We start from the raw sequence: 14,682 nt of genomic DNA on the forward strand, positions 1-14,682 counted from the left end.
GACAAAATAACTCCAGACAAACCAAAACTCATAGATACAACTCTAATGTTCCCAGTTCACCTGTTGATCATTATAACTGTATATGTTTACATTGTTAGAAATTCCCAACAGTTTCCTCAGGGAGACTGACAAAATTAGACTGTAAAACATGCAAAATATAAAACAATAAACATGTCAAAAAGCCTTTTTAACATCTTAAATGGCTGACAATTTTCTAGCAGTGGGTAACATGGTGGCTGTTATCCAAAAGGTGGGCCTTTGAGACATTTGTTCCCAGTGGCATATGCCAGGATTACTGCCCCCAGTCGTCACCAAATGCTTTTCCTGCCTTCCTACCTGGTGGCATGGGGTGGAGAATCTTCAAACAGCCTTCAAATGATGTCAAAGCCTGACTGACATCGGACTGATTTCTGACCATCATTGTGATTACTGTAATGTTGACTGCCAAGGAAAGATTAACAATATTCTTACCATTAATTAAAATCACCTCTGTGAGAGAACAGATGGCCAAACCCATTAATCTGCTGTAATGATCTTACTGTCACCACACACGTCTTAATGAAGCCGTGATCTGCATTAATCACCTGATTTAAGTGACAAACAAGTATCACTCCTGTGTTAGTCAGGCTTTGTTTGTGGTTAAGGCCTCTGGTGACCTTGTAGTGATGTATTGATCAGAGAAATACTTTGGACATGATAAGGTGGGGTTTTATATTGAGGCAGTTAGCTCAAACACAATGTAAGACACACAAGCAACTCACAAGTGAACAAGTCATCACTACCTGTGCAGCTGTTTTAATCATTATGTCTGCCCATTCATTTTAGACTGAAATATTTTCATCTACAGCTGCTCAGCTGTTACCTTTTAAACCGTTGCAACACAAAGTGGTAAGTGCATGATAAGATTAAAGCGTAATCCTCTTAGTGGCAAACAACTAATTTGGCCAATAATTTTGCATTACCTTCTGACTCCTTGTAGCCACCAAAGCCTGGATTTCAACACCCAGCCAGCATGGGACTGTTGTGCTGAAGGCTTTGTATGTCTGGTAATGGCAGAAAAGTATCTTATGTTTGATCCCCCTCTGGCTCAGTGTTCATATGTTCAGTGTGATCTCGTTTTTAATAAAATAGAGATAGAGAACGAAATAATCAACAACCAAAAACTAATGAGTGATAGAGGCTACATTTCTGGTTTACACTTAACTCAACATCAGAAGATTTCTCACTTGATGTTGAAAACCACTAGTGATGATGCAATGCTGTTGCACTTCCAAGATTAACGGTTTAAGTTCTACTGGTCAGTTTAGCGTATAGCCAGAATAACACTTGATTAAATGATTTGTGACATAATACAAGCTTCAGCATTTGGGAAAAAAAGAACACTTGTTGGTTTGATGCCTTGTGGATTTGAGAACAAACACTTGACACTTCTGCTGATGCGACTGAAGCACGTTCCATGTTCAATATGTAAACACTGCAGCTTTCAATGGCATACATTATGAATTGGCCTACTCTGCTGCAAAGTGTTTAAACAATTTGTTGTTGGTTTTTGTTCACACTGCCTAGTAGTCTTGCCAAGGATAAAGCAGGCAACATAATCCATTTTTACATGTATATATATGCTAAATATGGCCTGTCCGAGCTGAACCTGAGTGTTGCTTTTTTTTATTGGACCTTTGTGCCAGTCATGGATTGGCCATAGAAAACACCATGTTCGTGCATAGAGTGATTCATAAGTGTACTTTGTACCAGAACACCTCAGGCCAAAGATCCATGATTGACTTTGTGGTCGTATCATCAGAGCTGCAGTTGAGGACATTAATCTGAGTGGGGCATGTTCAAAGCTTCCATTGTGGAGGTGACTGCTCAGAGGTGTAGTCAGAAGGTTGGTGCCTGTGGTGGCAGCAACCTGAGAACCCACTAAGGAGATGGTCATGCTGATGACGGAGGATTGGATGGCCTAGGGAGTCTCTTAAAGCAGCAAACAGGTACCAGGAGGCTAGAATGGCTGCAGCTTTGGGTAAAATGGAGCGTGAGATTGACAGGAGAATCTGTGCGGTGTCAGCAGTAATGTGAGCTAAAAGCTTTTGATTTACCAGTCGGTCTACGTTCCAACCCTCATCTATGGTTATGAGCTTTGGGTAGAGACAGAAAGAATGAGAGCAGCCTAAATGAGTTTCCTCTGTAGGTTGGCTGGGCTCACGCTTAGAGATGGTATGGAGCTCAGACATCCTGAGGGAGCTTGGAGTAGAGGCTGTTGAAGTGGTTTGGGCATCTGATCAAGATGTCTTTCTTTGGAGGTTTTTTGGACATGGAGAGATTATTTATCTCATCTGGTTTGGGAACACCTTGGGATCACCCAGCAGGAGCTGGAAAGCGTTGCTGGGGAGAGAGACATCTGGAATACCTTCCTTCGCCGGCTGTGAATCCATCCATGTGTGGATAGGTGGACATAGTATATAAGCAAAATTGGGCTCATATAAGACTTTACATTTGGTAGCACAGAGCTCCTTATCACCTCTCACACTGACAGAGTCACAAGTATCTCTGGTCTGCGTGGCTCTGTGTGCTTTTTCACACCTCCCTGTATGTGCCCTCTTGGGGGGGGCTCAGACAGATTTAACTCAAACTTTTGTGAGGTGTGAAGAGCCCTTTGAAGGGCCATAGACGCCTTTTAATCAGCACAAGCTAATCACCCATATGGTTGACAAAGGTCTGGTTGACTCATGCTCTTTTGTTATCACTATGGGAGCTGTTGATTGCATGTGTGTGTGTGTGTGTGTGTGTGTGTGTGTGTGTGTGTGTGTGTGTGTGTGTGTGTGTGTGTGTGTGTGTGTGTGTGTGTGTGTTATTGTGTGTGTTTGAGGTGTCAGGGAGAATCATCCAATGTAGTTTATTCTCCTGACTTCTTTGTTCTTCTGACTTCCAAGGCTCTTGTTTAAGAACTGTTGTTGAAAAGGGTAAATTAAGTGCATTTGAGTGTTTATTATAATACAGATGGTCTTGATTACACAGGCAGGATTTCCCTCTAACATGGAGCCACACTGATATTATATGTGTAATTAACAGTGTGGGTGTCCAAAACACAACACTAATCAAATGACATTTGGCTTTGTGGGTTTTCTTTACCGGAATATAGCTACTTACATTCCTCCTCCACCATTAGAACAGATGAGACAGTTTCTACAGCTGCACAGAAAGAGAGATTTCTGCTTGTCCTTTATTATCCAATTTATGGGCAATGTTTATATTGATAGATATGATTGTGTGGGGAAAAAACAACAACTAAAGAAATAAATATTTATGGATTCATAGTTTGGTTTTTATTAAGCCTAAATCTCAGGGTAAGGATTTTGATGTAGATGTGTGATTAAAATACATAATTGTTTATGAATAACAATGAAAGTCATCAGGCTTTGAGATCCTCCATTATTATCCATATATATATATATATATGGATAATATCCTCCACCAGTGCTTTAACTACTTATACCGTTTTAAGAAGCCTACATTCATTTTTAGAAGTACAGCAAAGCAAAACTACATTTAGGGTACCAGTGCTCACGATAGCTCTTATTTACTTTTGCAGCAATTATCAGCTTATTTTAATTTAATTGGCATGTGGATTTTTTCACCCCAGCTTCTGCATGATTTCCTAACTGACTAACACCTAATCAATACTTTAAGCTTTCAACAAGTAGACTTCTTCTTTTTCTGATGGCACGTGGTCCTATTTAATACAGTCCTCTAAGTGATTTAGTCAGTTAATTAATTGCCTGTGCAGATTTATTCAAGTCACACTGTTATCAGCTCGATTAAAGCTCCACAATCAGTTTATCTAATAAACCATTTGCTCCCACAAAAGTGGACAGCAGTTTGCTGCAGAGCCAAACGTTCCCCTGTTGGCGGACCACTGGAAGGCTATTGGTCGATGGGGCAGGCTATTTGCATATACCGGGTCTTATAGTCCCACAGCAAAGTCAGAGTTTAACACAGCTGTGCTTTGACCTGACATAGCACAAGTAGTGGATTGTTTGCATCATTTATGACTTATCTTTTAGCAGCATTTTGTAACCACTCAACATGGGATTTTGCAAGATTGCAGGAGTTGGGCTGTGCATGGTGCTTTCCTTATTTTTATACTCTGTTCAGTGTACAACTACAAGGTATTTCACCTATGAAGAGGATGCCCCGGGGACGGAGATAGGAAATCTGTCCCAAGATTTGAAGATTGATCCAGCTGATGACCCCGACACATCGTTCCGCTTCATGCAAGAAAACAACTCTTCTGTGATTGAAATGAGGGAGATTGACGGACTTCTGAGTGTTGCAGAAATGATTGACAGAGAGCAGCTCTGCCCCAGGTCTCCGCGCTGCTTCATCACCTTCGACGTTGTGGCCTTCTCCAAAGAAAAGTTTCAACTCATTCACGTGGAGATCGAGGTAAAAGACATCAACGACCACTCTCCTTATTTTCCGCGCAACCAGACACACCTAGAGATAGTGGAGAATGTTCCGCTGGACTCAAGATTCCCACTGCAGATTGCTCTCGACCAGGACGTGGGTGAAAACTACATTCAGAGCTACAACATTTCCCCCTCTAGTCATTTTGCCATTGAAGTGCGCGATCGGGAAGATGGAGTGAAGTTTGCTGAGCTGGTGCTGGTGAGGGAGCTCGATAGGGAGGTGAAGGACTCCTACACATTCGAAGTCACTGCAACTGACGGAGGAGTGCCTGCAAAGTCCGGGTCAATGATTGTAAATATCAGCGTGCTGGACTTCAATGACAACAGCCCGACGTTTGAACACAGTTCGCTGAAAGTTGAGCTGAATGAAGACTCCCCGGTGGGTCACAGAGTTCTCAAAGTTCATGCTTTTGACCCCGACGACGGTGTTAACGGCGAGGTGACGTACGCGTTTGCTGACGGGCTATCACCGGAAGCTGGACGCCTTTTCCACATCGACCCTTTTTCCGGGGACGTGAACTTGAAGGCGCTGGTTGATTTTGAGAAAAGGAGGTCATACGAGTTGAACATCAAAGCCTCAGATTCAGGCGCGAACTCTGTCCCATCCAGCTGCAAAGTTGTGATAGATATCGTGGACGTGAATGACAATGCGCCTGAAATCAGCATCAAACCGATGACTTCCAGCAGTGATGGAGTCGCCTACATCACGGAAGCTGCAGCTGCGGAGAGCTTTGTGGCTCTGATCAGCACCTCGGACAGAGACTCTGGCTCTAACGGGTACGTGCGCATCAGCCTGCTCGGGCACGAGCATTTCACCCTCCAGCAGGCATATGGGGACTCTTTCATGATTATCACCAGCACTACTTTAGACAGAGAGAAGATCCCAGAGTATAACCTGACTGTGATTGCAGAGGACCTTGGAAGCCCACCCTTCAAAACTGTCAGACAGTACACCATCCGTGTAACAGATGAGAATGACAACCCCCCCCTCTTCAGTAAGTCACTATTTGAAGTTTCTGTCCTGGAAAATAACATCCCAGGTTCATATGTTACCACAGTTGTGGCCCGAGATCCTGATGTGGGAAAGAACGCCAAAGTCTCTTACAAACTCATAGATTCAGAGGTGCCGGGAGGATCTCTAATGTCCACTTATGTTTCTGTGGATTCACTCTCAGGGTCTTTGTACACTTTGAGGTCCTTTGATTATGAGACTCTTCAGCAGATTGAACTGGTCATCCAAGCTGAAGACAGAGGTTCCCCCTCTCTTTCAAGCACATCAACAATAAGGATTAAAGTTGTGGATCTGAATGACAATTATCCATACTTCACCTTCCCCGTCCTTGTGAACGACTCTGCTGACATCCCTCTGCCTTTCAATGCACCTGCTGGCTATCTTGCCATTCGTGTCTCAGCTGAAGACAACGACGAGGCAGTGAATAGCGAGCTCTATTACCAAATTGTACAAGGTGACCCACAGCTTTTCACAATGAACAAAGACACTGGAGAGATTGCTTTAAAGCAATGGCTGACATCAGAAATTGGAGACGTGCTGGAAATTAAAATCGCCGTGAGTGACAATGGCAGGTCCCCACTCTCCAGCAGTGCCACCATTAGGTTTATCGTCTCAGACACACAGCCCTCTGAAGACCAAGTCATTATTGTGTTGCGGTCAAGTGATGAAGAAGGCTTTGGCTTGGATGGCTCGCTAATTGTCATTATTATGCTCAGCGGGGGCTGTGCATTGTTGCTGATTGCAATAGTGGTTGTTGTTGTGACATGCAAACTCAGCCGAAACGGTGGCTCCAAGAGAGAAGTGTGTCACAGCCTGTTTGATGGCAGGCCCATGCCCATGCTCAGCTCAACAGAACCAAACATTTACACAGGCCAACAAGGCTTCTTCCACGAGAGAACCTCTTCGTCTCTGGATGACCCCTGCCTGTATGAGGAGAGGAGTGGGGACTCTGAGACAAAGGTGAGTAAACTACAAGATTATTTCTTTTTTCACATTTTATTTTCACATGAATGTGATGTTCTTAAGTGCTGCCTTGATCTTTATGCCAGAAATGGGAACTAAGCTCTCTGCTGTCATTTTGTCTATTTCCTTAGATGTTCCTGCCCTCCAAGCATTTCCAAGCAAAATCTGTGTGGCAAGGTGACAAATACTGCTTGCAAATGAGGTAAGACAACTACATGTAATTTCTTTTCTCAGATAGAATATACTTTATTCACAGGCAAATCTAGCTGAACACAGAGGGTACTTAACATGCACCATGCATGCATTTTTCTGCTTGTGGCTTTTCTGTGGAATGAGGTTAAATGGGTAGGATAGAGACATGCCTTGTATGTGAAAAAATACATCAATAATCAAGCTAATGTGGTTCAGCGGGGGCTCATACGGTTTTTGTTGATTGTGTGTGCAGTGGCATTGGCAACAGCGACCAGCTGAGCGTGAAGGACAGTGGCAAAGGAGACAGTGACTTTAACGACAGTGACTCTGATATCAGTGGAGACGGAGGCAAAAAGAACTTCAGCACCTTCCAGCCAAGGATGAAAAGTGAGTTTTCCTCTCTTAAGTTTTGAAGTTTTGACAGCACACACTACTGAATTAAACATTAATATTCACCATAATGACATAAATGACAAATAGCGGTAATGTCATACCTGCATTGACATTTTTTAATCCTTATTTTTTTAAATCTATTTCAGGTTCATCCAGCGCTGCTAACAGCTTGTCTGGGGATTGCCAAGGCACATACTGTGCAGTACCACCGCAGAGCTTCAGAGGCCCCAGAGACAATGCATACAAAATAGGCTTCTCCCCAGAACCAGTCTTCAACAATCCTCATGGGTATCTCCACTTTTGGAAGGACTCTGGTTATGGCACGAATCGCCCAAAATCGAGGAGCAGCATACAGAACTTCTCCAGGGCCGGGACCCTCCCTCCTTACTTCCCTCAGCAGCAGCAGCAGCAGCAGCAGCAGCAGCAGCAGCGTGAGGCGAGTGTTGGAGGAGCTGAAATCCACTGCCACAGTCCAAAAATTGTAACTGTGGCTACGGCATTAGAGGTTGCAACTATCTTTTAAAAACTGTGTGACAACTAATTAAGATGTACCTGGAAGATGTAAATATTTGTAAAACTGGTTATTACTATACTGTCAACAGGTGTACATATTGTTTGTTGGAAGGAATTATTATCAAATTTATTATGTTTATTCATGTTACATTATTTCACTGTATTCTATGATGCACACTGGTGTTCATTTTTCCAATAAAAATGTAATTGAAATCATAAAACAGGTCATTTATTCAACAATGTTCTCAAATATAATGATTTGACTAATATAGCTAGATCAGACAATACATCAGTTTAACTGAGAAATACTCCATTTTGAAGATGAAATACCATTCCCTTGCTGATTGAAACTCCAGTCTTCTAACTATCCCTCCAGTTTGAATCTACATGATCTAGACTCCAGTCAGTGATGATCAGATGTAAAATCTCAAGCTGCTGCATTACCTGGGAGACTGGCTTTGAAGACTAGGTTTCGCGGTTGAGTTTCTTGCATGCAAATGAGAGAGTAGAGCTGGTACTCAAGTGGAAAATAAAGTATAAACCATTATTCCTACAAAATCATGCTGTATGCTGTCACAGCTGCTTTCGACTCTTCTAAATCATTTACATACATTTACACAACACAGTACAGCACATATTAGGTTGCTTGACAAATTACTGACTGTCATTTGTTGCTATGAGGGGCAAATGTTTAGCTCTTCTATATTGACTTAACTGTGAAATGGGACAAAATATACACAAGATGAAATACAGTTTTGTCATGTAACTCTTTCTCTGAATACTGTGACATTGATAAGGCACTTGCTTGTCTAGTTTTACTGTCCTATTTGCAGAAAATGTCACTTTTATTAAGTTCAATACAACCATGGGTATGTAGGGCAAGTGCAAACTGTCTCTGGTCACGAATGATTTATTGATGAGACATTGATGAGTGTAAAAACCATAACCAACACTGACAAACATCACCCTGACCCTGAATACTGGTTAGTAAATGTTGAGCTTTTATATGTAGCACAGCTGAAAAAATACAATTATACATTTGCATTATTTTTCTTAGATTTCCCAAAATAGAGCAGCAACAGAATTTTAGTAAATCCAGGACACAGAGATGCAAGAAACCAGAAAGTCTAACTAAATTATGCAAGATAAAATCAATTAAATACATCTCTCAATCAAGGGACCATGTCCATGGGGAGGTCCATGGGTTTTTATCAACAACTTCAAATGTACAAGTCTGCTTTAATATTGCTTTTCATCATTTTAGACTCTCAAGTTAAGTAACTGAAAGGCTAACTCACAATATGCATTTTAAATCATATTAAATACCTGCTGATTTGTATCTCATACACTAGTTTGCCACAGTATTTTGTCCTCATTATTTTTAAGGTCATTTTAAATGAGCTTTAGATGTATGAAAGCAAATGAGACAAGAGTAAAGCGTTTTTTACAAACTACATAATAGCTATCTAAGGGCCAGTCCTGAAGAGAAAATAAATAGTTTCCAAAACTGCTGCCAAGGAAGAGCTGTTAGTGAAAGCTGACAGCAGACTGAGCCATTCATTTTGTTAATTAATTATTTAATTAATTAATTTATTTATTTTCTGTTCATCTGCAGAAGAAGGGGGCTAAAAGCAGTGTTCATTTGCATACTCATAAATACCTGCTTTTTGATAGCTGTGATAAAAGCTGGTATGGAGCGGATTAGATACCTTTTTACATAACTGCAAGAAGAAAGGTCATATATGTGCCCCAAATGATGTGAACTGGTCTGACAGGTAGCCAATTGCACATAGAGGGAAAATGCATTTATCAATCAATACAATATGATTCCCTTCATCATTGCTTTGTATGCTCTTTGTAGGTCAAATAGTTGTGCAATGACCTGACAATTTGTGCCACAAGGTATATTCATCTGCACAGTTTGGTATAAAATGTGTGCCTGTTTGAAAAGTCACTGCTGGCAGGCACTGTGTTCATTCATTTCCAAATGGACTTCACATTAATGTCCTCCAGCAGCTCTCACAACACATTTGAAATCTCCCGAGGTAATAGAAAATGAGTGTTTTAGAGACGGTTTTCAGCTCATCAGCAGTCCACTGACAAATGAGTCAGATCTGCACACTTCATTTCTAGCCTCCGCACCTGTTGGTGTTTGGGGTCTTTTTTGACAAATGGCCAACTGTATGACTGTGATTACGTTGTTATAACCTCTTAGCATCTCAACTTTAAGTCCCCAGTGTAAGTTTGCAACGATGGAGCCTTTCTGATTTAATGTCATTTGGTGCTCAAGGCCCGTCCCACAATGCAATGTTTTGTACCATTCGCATCTTCAAGTGTGGATATTGACTTTTGGATGCTTTGAATTGAGGGGCTGGTGTGTGAAAAAATAACACCATTTGTTTTCCACTTGACAGTTTATCTGGAAGGAGAAGCTTTGTCTATTTAATTTGCCATTAAGATGATGTCTGCTTCATTTGCAATAAAATCCCATCAAAACCTGATACTTTAAGATAGTTAAAACACGAGGAAGGCAAAACCAACAGTTTCTACTAAAGGGATGGGATGGGATGTTATCACTGGACTTTGTCATCCTTATGTAATTACTGTTTAAACAAACAGCATGTCATAGACAGAAGAACTTATCAATTGTGAAGGCCTGGACTGAGCTATACTTTGGTCTTTTGTCACCTCAACACATTGGGTTTGGTTTGATCACTCACAGTTCAGTCTAGTGCAGATGTTAGAAGTAATTTAAAGTTCAATATTTCGGAAAAAATGTTTATTTGGAAGTGGTATTGATCTTCTCATCTAACTCTGGGAAAGACAGCAAATAGGGCTAATTCCCCAAATGAGGAATTATTCCTAAAATGGATTAAGCACGTACCTTCCTCTGTTTTCTTGCTCACTCAATCATTCGATAAATGTTTTGATCTACGTATTCTAATCTCAGTTGAGAACATTGTTTTCTCTCTAAGCCAAATTTTGCCATATGCTTGCGCCTGCCATAGTACAAAGCTGTTTAAGTGGAAGTCTGGGCCCAGGGTTTGGATCACAAGCACCAGGCAGCTCATTGTATTACACATGTCAGAGCATCAGACTGCGGACACAGGATGCTGTCCTCAGTTGCACTGCTGCATGATTCAAGGTATCATTTTGGTTCTCAATTGTATTATTTTATCTGTACAGTAGCTATCTTGTAACACATGGGTTTTCTGTAGTCTTTAAATGTCTGGTTACATTTGTAATATTTGCAAAAACAAGATTTGGAGTAGACCTATACTTAAAGTAAGGAAGGCTTTCTAAATTCAGTGGAAGAAAATAAGAAGTAAAGGCTACTCATAGTATGGGTGGTCAAATAAATTGCTCATTTTATCTTTATATAAGCATTTTCATTCAGCTGTGGTGTTTTTTATGGAAATGTGGAGAATTGTTTTGTTTTGAAAACACTATAATGTGTTACATAATATTACATTATAGTGTGATATTACCTATTCTTAGAAGTGCAAAGTGCAACTAAACTTGGAAGTGATGATTGCAAGATTGAACATGTAGTTATGTCGCTCAATGATAAATCCGGAAGCAATTCTAGCTATGAATAAAACACAAGCAATAATGTTTCTGCATCTTCTTTTATTAAATCCACCAATAATAGGCATCTGAACATACAAGGATGCAATATGATTAAAATGAAGATTGTTTAAAGCATGAACAATGAGGTGCTGTGTCACATTCTCTCTAGACATCTGTGCTTCTGTGGGTTTGGATATACTCAATTGATGTGATTGATGTGATATATTTGCTGCATTAATATGATGTGCTAGACTTCTTTTGTATCTCGAAAGTCAGATAAGACAAAGAGAGATAAGTAGTAAGACACTAACATCAATTCATCATAGTAAAAAGAATCCATTTTAAAGGAAATGTTGTCAGATGATATAATATAGAAGTCCTCTAGCCATTATTGTGGTTCCATCAATCACTGCTGTTTTTACATTATTATGTTAGGCATTTCCTACATTTATAAATGTTTAAAACAATCCTAGACAAGTGAAAAGGCAGACCCTTAGTCATTATTTCGACTTAATTCTCCAGGGGATATAAAGTAAAGTGTATACAAGTACAACTATCCCTACAACTAACCCTTTCTTTCTGTGCAGAACTGTGAGGCAAACATTCATACAGGTGAAGTAAAGTTACATAGACATAACATATTACTGTCTGATTAATCAGTAGATACTGTATGTAGCCTATAGCAGCACTGAGCAACATTACCAATGTCTGTCTGTTCTATTTGAATTCTCATACCACTAGGGGGAAACGTCACGCTATGCAACCTCAAAACAGGCTACACATAATTTACACATATGGGCTCACAGTATTATATACAGCAACCTGGCTAAAACTCGATAAGAACAATATGATTGAACAAACTAAGCAGCATATTGAATGTACTGCTATTGGGATTGCTTTATTATCTGTCTCTGCTAAAGCTGGGAGGTGTAATTTATGAGCTGTTTACAAAATGCCAGTTTTTTTAATGGAGTTCTACTTAATGACAGACAAAGCCTGTGTTTAACAGTAACATCATGTAATGTAGCAATATTGTGTCAGTACTGTTATATTCACGCTGCCAAAATGTGTTCTTTCATTGTATGAGTGCTTTCAGTGACAAGTTCACCAGATAGCAGTGTCATTGCTGTTTACATAATTTCATTAAGAGGTACCAGTGATTTAAAATGGTCACCATATGTTGCATTCAAGTCTGGTGAACACACAAATGATAAGTACCTTTTGTGGGACTTTGGCAATCAGACCATTGAGTGCTCATTTTCAGCTGAGGCACATCCACGAGCAATTAAATGCTATGAATTCCATATTCTGCTCTTTTATCTTCATCCTAAATAGAACCATGAACCAAACCCACACACAGTACAGACACAAATTAATATTCTAGTTTTTTGCTTTCACTGTAAATTATATTCACGATTCCATAGAAACACTGGGGATAACTAATTCACATTCCTATTGAGCATATTTACAATACTGTACAACAAAAGCTCAAATCCCGATTGAGCTTGTATCCAGGATGAGGTTCAGAATGTTACTTCAGTGACAGAAGAAGAGGCAATAAAAATAACAATAAACATAAATGATCTCCCTTTAAGCCTCTTTGTTATATAGCATCCATATAAACCAATTGAAAAACAGAATGCTTCATCTCGTCAGCCAGACAACCAAAGGAATACTAATTCAGTTTATCACGGCATAGATGTACACATGGAGTGGCTGCTGCTCCCTCATTTCAGTAAAAGACTGCTTGACCTCTGTCATAAACAGTAATGGCAGTGCCTGTAGTTCTCTATATGCAGAGTGTGTCAGCTCACACATAGAGCTTTGGACCTGATCTGATGATGATAAATCTGTGCCAGTTGTTCACCAGTTGATTGTGGTTTACTGCTGAGCTGGGTGAGTGTCTCATTGTGTCAGTGTGGGCTGTCATGGAGACAGCTGCCAAAGGAAACAGCCTTTATGCTGTTCTCCAGCTATATGGAAGAAAGAAATTAGGGAGAGAGGGGAGAGAGAGAGGGGGAGAGAGGGAGCACAGAATAATATGTTGCATCAATCAGTCTAAATGACTTGCGTATGTAATTAGCTAACAATGTTTTGTTTCTCCGTTTCCCTGAAGTTATTAGTGGTTCAGAGCTAACCTTGAAGTAATTGGAAAAGGCTTTGTTGATGTTTCCCTATCTGTAATGGAACTGATAGTTTATTTTTCTTCTCTGGATGGCTTCCCTCCTCTTTTATGTTAGTATTTATGAATTAGTTTCCTGTCACTTTACAGTACAGCCTAATACTAATTGGTGGTGAGATATATGGGTTATTCACATCCCACTAGGTGGCATGCTGTCTTCCTTCCTTCCCGACATTAACATGACTGAGAATTGTCGAAACTAATAACACGGTGTTGCTCTGGTTATACTGCCACACAAATTACACCTTCCTTGAAAATGGCATCATTTTAAACATAAATGTATACACTAACTTTGCAGCCAATGCTTCTCCAACTAGTCCCTGACATTTTAATTTGATGTTTCATCTGCAATTAGACATGCACTGCATGGCCATTGGCTAATTTTTATTTAGTGAGAATCAAACATTCACTTTGGAATCCTCTTCATTTGAAATGAGAGACTCAGTGCAGGGGTTCTACCCTCAGTTCTTATTAAGTATTAATAAGTTGGACAGTGTTTTGAATGACTATCATATCAGTGGCATGCTATGGGACACAATCCGGTTGCCAATGGAAAGATGGAATGTGTTGTCAGAACGAGGATGATGAGCCGTGTATGTGAGAAAAAGTCTGCTCCTCATTGTTTGAATTTATCATAAGAAAAACATCCAAAAACAAAAAAAGGAAAAGCAATCTGTTACTTAGGGAACATCTTGGAATGTTTGCGTAGCCGTTGCTTTGTTCCATTTCTATTTCACACAGGAACATTTTTTTCATCTTTTTAATTTTGTGATAGTCCCTTGCCTCTGCTGGCCACTTTGCTGGATAGATATCTGCCCGAGAAGTTAATTTAAATGACTTTTTGAGGATGGTGATTGATCCATTGCATACTAAATAACTTTCCCAGCCTCAGATAAAGTGCCACTGCAGAAAGAATAAGGAAATGTCATGAGCTCTCCTAAATCACACTGCTATTGTATCTATCTATCTATTACCACTGTTTCTATCTAATTTTGTAAGCGCTGCTCGTTCCATGGCTCTCACCTTCCAGAAATCCCAAACAGAATACTGAAATCTAGTCATTGTCAACATCACATATCTTGTAATGAATTCATCATACTGTTGTATACTTCTGTTATACTCTGAAATTTTAAAGCCGTTTTTGAAGGACTTCTGGCTCATGTTTAATATTTAAAATACATAAAAACAAAAAAGGGCTTTGTTTTTTGTTTTCTTTGGGATTGTCAAGGATCGTCGAGAAAGAGGCAGGTTTTCTTTTGTTTATCCAGCAAGATCACAGCCTGGGTCATATTAGAGATGTTTACTCCTCCTGTCAAAGGATAAGTTGTAAATTTTAGCTCACAGGAAATGAAAGATGTAGTGGCGCCCTGAGTACAGACACCAAAGTAATG

General features: G+C 40.1%; 1 protein-coding gene across 1 annotated transcript; it reads left to right on the forward strand.

Moving 5' to 3' along the window:
• The first annotated feature begins 3,463 nt into the window (after positions 1–3,463).
• pcdh8 (protocadherin 8) lies at positions 3,464–7,707 on the forward strand. The gene is made up of 4 exons (XM_031296529.2): positions 3,464–6,438; positions 6,573–6,643; positions 6,887–7,020; positions 7,173–7,707. Exons 1-4 carry the CDS (start codon positions 4,084–4,086, stop codon positions 7,547–7,549), a joined length of 2,937 nt encoding a protein of 978 aa, XP_031152389.2. The 5' UTR covers positions 3,464–4,083; the 3' UTR covers positions 7,550–7,707.
• Positions 7,708–14,682: the final 6,975 nt, after the last annotated feature.

The sequence above is a fragment of the Sander lucioperca genome, chromosome 8 (genome assembly GCF_008315115.2).
Source record: "Sander lucioperca isolate FBNREF2018 chromosome 8, SLUC_FBN_1.2, whole genome shotgun sequence".
NCBI lineage: Eukaryota > Metazoa > Chordata > Actinopteri > Perciformes > Percidae > Sander > Sander lucioperca.